The following is a 5,901-nucleotide window of genomic DNA, read 5'->3' on the forward strand; positions in this document are numbered from 1 at the left end:
GGTCTATCTCTGTCCCTCCTCTGTCCGCACAGCTGTGAAAGAGAAAGCTTCCGCTGTGATGTACACGGCAGTCACTCCCATGCTGAACCCCTTTATCTACAGCCTGAGGAACAGAGACCTGAAGGGGGCCCTGAGGAAGCTCATTGCCAGAAAGGTCACATCTTCCTGACCACCAGGACAAAGGGGACTCTCTATAGAGTAGAATCTAAAAACTTGGGGTCTTGGACAAAAGTCTGGACTTGCCTGGATTGTGAAAGCAGTCATGTAGATTTGTTTTTTGGAGGCACTTTTTTTTTTTTTTTTGGTACTGGGAATCAAACTCATGACCTCACATTTGCCAGGCAAGAGCACAGTCACTGAGCTATATCCCCAGCCCTTTATGCTACCGGGAATTGAACTCCAGACCTGGCATTTGCCAAGCATGCACTTGTGCCACTGAGCTATATCCCCAGCCTCGTTTGGAATTTTTGAATAATAGAAAAGAAACCTCAAGAAGGTTTCAAAAAGAAACCTCAAGAAGGGCTTGTTGCTATTTCCTCAAACACTAGAAGTAAGGAGCCTTTTGGATATGTCTCAAACTGTCTAGTCCAAAGGATCATTCTAGCCCTTCCACATAGGGTTTGCTTTGGTTTGGAATTCATGTAGCACTCAACAGGTACAGATGAACATTGCACAGCAATTGGGATATGCTGTGCAAAGTGCATCATGGGTACTTTGTCACTGTAGGAGCATCATAAATTTCACTTATGTAAACTTAGATGGCATTAGTCAATCACTAGATATGGTTTCTTGAAATTAAGAGATGTGATAAGATGAGATGGATGGGGCTGATATCTGCATTGCACAGTGTACTGTTCCACAGAAGACATTTTTTAATAAGTGGAAAAGTTATATCTAACATAGCAATGAAAAGTATAGTACAATAAGTACATAAGCCAGTAAAATAGTCATTTATGCTATTGTCAAAAAACATGTACTATACTTACTAAGTGTGCTAGACAGTTAACAGTCTGATAGAGGTAGGCTGGTTAAAACCAATACCTCCATGAATATATGACTGGTGCATTATGCTACAAATTACACTATCTATGGTGTCATTGGGCAAAACAAAATCGCCAGCTATAGGTCAAGCCTGTGATCCTGGCAACTGGAAGATCACAAGTTCAAGGCCAACTTGGGCAATGTAGCAAGATCCTGACTCAAAAGGAAAAAGGGAAAAGGATGTAGTTTAGTGGTAGAGCACTTGCACAGGGTCAATTCCCAGTGCCACGAATATAAAAACTAAAAAAAAAAAAAAAATCAGCCCCATTATAATCTTATGGGACCACTGTCACAAATGCAGTCCACAGTTAGCTAAAGTGTCCGTAGGGGTCACATGACTGCTGAGTAACTTATTCTGAGCTTCGTACTTGGTGCTGGCCACAAAATAGTAAGAAAGACAGTGTGATTGTATTTTGGAGTTTATCATTAAGTGTAGGAGGAGATATAGTCGACATAGTTAAAATAAATGGATTAAGATACATAAAGGAGGATGTGAGGGCAACATGGCTGTGACATCTGCCACCCCGTTGATGAGATATGTGAAGGAAAATTCATAAGAGGAACAAGAAAGAAGAGAAAGAGATTTAGGGCATACACAAAAATGAGTAATAACTACCTAGTTAGCATATATCTTCATCACCAAAAGGAAGATATCAGTCAGTTATGACACGCATCTCTAAAGCAGAAGGAAGCTGAGACATGGCTGAATTACCTTATATGCCTATGGAATGCATATGAGTAATAAAACTGCCTATAACAGAAATCACATTTATGAATTTTGCATTTAGCTGTCACTTTACTATTTCTCCAAACCGTTTCACTTTGTCAGTGTAAAGTCCCCATGAAAGGAGTAAATTATATTTATGTCTACTGTGAAGTAATCCACACATTCATCTGGAGTCTTGCAACTAAAATAGAGTGAGTGGTGAGTTGGAAGGGGCCAGAAATTTTCAACTGGTGCCAAGAAGCTGACATTATCTTAAGCAGAATAGTCTTAAATAGTCATAGATCTCATTTTCTTTTACTACTTTTATTCCAAGAAAAATAAATTACAATTTCTTAGGTCAACAAGCCAACCTCCAGACTTGGTTTTGCTGCATATCTAGGGAATAATGTAAGAGGATGAAGAAAATCTACTTTTTAGGGGTTATTCTGGTGAATAAAAGACAGAGTTTAAGAATACTGGAGTTTGCTATGGGAGTCCATGAGTCTAGTCAAGGTCTTCATGGAGTAAATCATAACCATGTGGGAGCTGAAGTACATAGCCTCTCTCCTTGTGAGTTCCCTTCATTCTCCTGCCGTACTCATGCAAGAGGTTATAGTGCTGGTTGGGAGAGCACTGAAATGAGTGGAGACTTGGGAATTTATCACAGTCTAGGTACTCCCGGGAAGTCCATGAAATCAATATATCTGTATCCAGCTTGAGCGGAAGAATTTATTTATCTTGCCATCTCCCTTTCCTATGGAATAAGAACTGCTGCAGGTGCCAATAAAATTGCTTAAGATTTTGACAGCCAAATGATCTCTGTCTCATTCTGTGTTAAGAAATAAAGGCCACAATGTCAGTACAGTTTTGTTCTTGTAGCCTTTACAATATGAATTTCCATCATTTATATGTAAATATGCATTCACTAGATGATGGATAAATAGATAGATAGAGACAGATAGATACAGATAGATAGATGATAGATAGATAGATAGATGATAGATAGATGATAGATAGATAGATAGATAGATAGATAGATAGATAGATAGATAGACAGATGATAGATGGCTATAGATAGATAGTGCCTGCCCTGGATTAGCTATTATGCTAGCACTGCAGATAGAGTTGTAAGAGAGATAAAAGCCATTTTCTTTTGACTACACAGGAATAGATTTGGGGAAAATGAAGCTGTTCTGTATCCTGACTGCTGAGCAATAACATTCAACAGGCTGAAAATTTAAATGATTCTCCTGTTGCCCAGATTCCACAAATGTCTACACATGATAAAATTAAAAACTTATACAGTCATTCAAGAAAGTCGGCTTTATTGATGTTCATTTTCAAAGATAAAACTATTGATGCTTTTGAATTTACAATAAGATTATGTCCTGATAACCTATCATAAATTGAAAAATGCATTGAATGCACTTAAATTACTGCATATTCTAGATTTTCCTAGCCTACCTTTAACATGTTCAGAATACTTATATTAGCCTATAGTTGGCCAAGATCACTTAAAGCAAAGCTAATTTTTGCGGGTACTGGGAATGGTACGCAGGGAGATGTGCGTGCTGGGCCAGAACTCTTGCTACTGAACTACGTCTCCAGTTCCTCAAAGCCAGTTTTAATAAACTGTTAACTACTTCGTGTAGCTCATTGAATACAGAACCCTGTGAAGTATGCAATCACTTGCTTTCCTCTTAGGGTTGAAAGGCTGACTGGGAGTTCTGACTGGACCTGGCAGCGTGTCATAGAGAGAGAATCTCATAACACGCATCACAAGCTTGAAAGAATAAAATTCAAATTTCAAAGTATGATTTCTGCCAAATACATGTCAGTTTCACACCACTGTAAAGTTAAAAACTGTAAGTATGGCCATCATAAGTTGGGAGTTGTCTGTAGTAAATTGTACAAAATAAATAGACATTCCCAGATTAAATTTTACCATGGAAAAATGGCAATAAAGACATACATAAATGGACTCAATTGCCAGTGGTGAGAAAGATTTCAAAGACATCATTCAGAGTGTGATGAAAGAGACAAATAGACAGGTACCTTAGTCTAAGGTTTCTGAGGCCTTCTCTGATGAGCATGATTCTGACCTGGGATCTAAATCTGGCTAAGAACAAAGTATTTTGGGGGTGGGTCATGTGACAGAAAGGGCCTCACAAGAGCAAAGCGAGGAATAAATTAGCATTTAAGTACATTTTAAGAGGTCACCCTGAGATAGATAGATAGATAGATAGATAGATGATAGATAGATGATAGATTGATAGACGATAGATAGATAGATGATAGGTGATAGATGGATAGATTCTTAGTCTTGGCATAAAATCTCACATGCATTATAAACATAACATATAAATCAACTTTCAACAGCTAACAGTTAATTTGTCATAGTTTCTGTAGGTCAGGAAATTGGGAGTTGCAGCAGGGTGTCTCATACCCTATGGCTTCTGCAAGAGCTGAAGGAACGCTGAGCCTTAACCAGGCTGGAGGGTCCACACTCTGAGCAGACCGCACCTCTCTGTTGATGGACGGTGGCAATTTCTGGCCATGTAGGTCTCCACATTGGGTGGGAAAAGAGAGGAGGAATGGAAAACAGAGAAGAAAAATGAAAAGGAAAAAGAAGAGGAGGAAAAAAGGAAAAAGAGAAAAATGAAAGGTGTGAAGGAGGAGGGGAACATGAAAGGAGGGGGTGGAGGAAGAAAGAACAAACAAAATGAAGGCACAGTGTTTATAACCTCATACCAAAAGTGACACCCCAACCTTTTTCTGTATTTGGTCATCTGATGCAAAGTCACACTCACAGGGACAGCTTTCACAGGAAGTAAATATCAGGAGGTGAGGCTCTTTGTGATTTTTAGCCCGTTGCAGGCTGCCTACCACACTGACATTCTTGTAGCTGGCCTGCTGTCAACCGAGTGGACTCAGGATGTCACAAGAGGGTGAGGCTATTCTCAAGCTGGGCCTTGGTGCTTGGGTCTGGATTTGTCCAACCCTGGACACTGTAGTGGTGTAGTTCCTACCACTTTGTTTGTAAATCTGTATTGTCTGTGCTGTTCTTTTGCTATTTTGTGAAATGTTGTCTGTCTGTTAATGTTTTCCTCCTTTTATTTTTAAAATTAAAAAATGAAATTAAATTAAAAAATAAAGATGCATGGGGCCAGCAGGAGCATGTAAATTGGAAGTCTCAGGTCTCTCATGTTTAGAGTCAGCTTCAAGCACAGGTGTGTGTATGTGTGTGTGTGTGTGTGTGTGTGTGTATGTTTGTGTTCTGAGCCTAGGAGTGCTCTACCACTGAGCTGCACCCCTACCCCTAGCCCTTATTTTAATTTTATTTTCTGATGGAGTCTTGCCAGATTCTCCAGGCTGGCCTCAAACTTGAGATCCTTCTACCTCAGCTTTTTAAAGGAGCTGGGACATAACACATCTGGGTTTTTGTTTTACTTACTTACTTATTTATTTATCAGGATCAGATTTATTGCTTTATGTATTTTTAAGTCTTTATCAAGTTAATTATAAACACGGAGGCTGAGAATTTTGTTCAGTCCTAGTTTCTTACACTAACCAACTCTGCACTCTTACCACACAGTGGACTCAAGCTCTAGAGTTCAGGGCTTTCCCGCCATGGGACACACTTGGGAAGGCTGGGAAAGTGTCCTTGAGTTTTCCACCTTTCCCACCTCACCCCCGGGCTCACTAAATCTTCTCCCCTCTTTCTGCTTCCAGTGCAGTGAAGGAAACATGAGGAAAGAAACAGCTCTTGCTTGCCAATCCTAAGAGGTCATGGTCAACCCCGCTATACCAAGTCCCGGCTCCTTAACAAGATCCTTTCTCACAATAAAATAGAAAAGGTTAGGGGCTGGGGATTTAGCTTAGTGGCACAGTGCCTGCCTGGCAAGTGCGAGGTCATGAGTTCAATTCCCAGTACCCAAAACAAAACAAAACAAAAAAAACTACTATATTTATGGGGGAAAAGAGAAGGGAAAGAAGGAGAAATTTTGTATGTATGTATATACAGGATAGTTAACATAGTTGTTCTACTGTCTTCTATTTCTTTGCTGAAAGAAACTGTCAATGAGTCCTTGATGGATCAATATTGCATGCCTCTGTCTGTTTTCATGAGAAACCACTTTGAAGATATCAATATG

The 5,901-nt window shown here is 39.6% G+C and overlaps 1 protein-coding gene across 1 annotated transcript in view; it reads left to right on the forward strand.

Annotated features, from left to right (window-relative positions):
- The window catches only part of LOC102019713 (olfactory receptor 24), a 911-nt gene extending 742 nt beyond the window's left edge, over positions 1–169 (forward strand). The window contains exon 2 of the mRNA XM_013505041.1: positions 6–169. Coding sequence (XP_013360495.1) covers positions 6–169 — 164 coding nt within the window. The remainder of the gene's footprint in view (positions 1–5) is intronic.
- Positions 170–5,901: the final 5,732 nt, after the last annotated feature.

Source organism: Chinchilla lanigera, unplaced genomic scaffold (genome assembly GCF_000276665.1).
Source record: "Chinchilla lanigera isolate Chin_1 unplaced genomic scaffold, ChiLan1.0 scaffold00094, whole genome shotgun sequence".
In the NCBI taxonomy this organism is placed as follows: domain Eukaryota; kingdom Metazoa; phylum Chordata; class Mammalia; order Rodentia; family Chinchillidae; genus Chinchilla; species Chinchilla lanigera.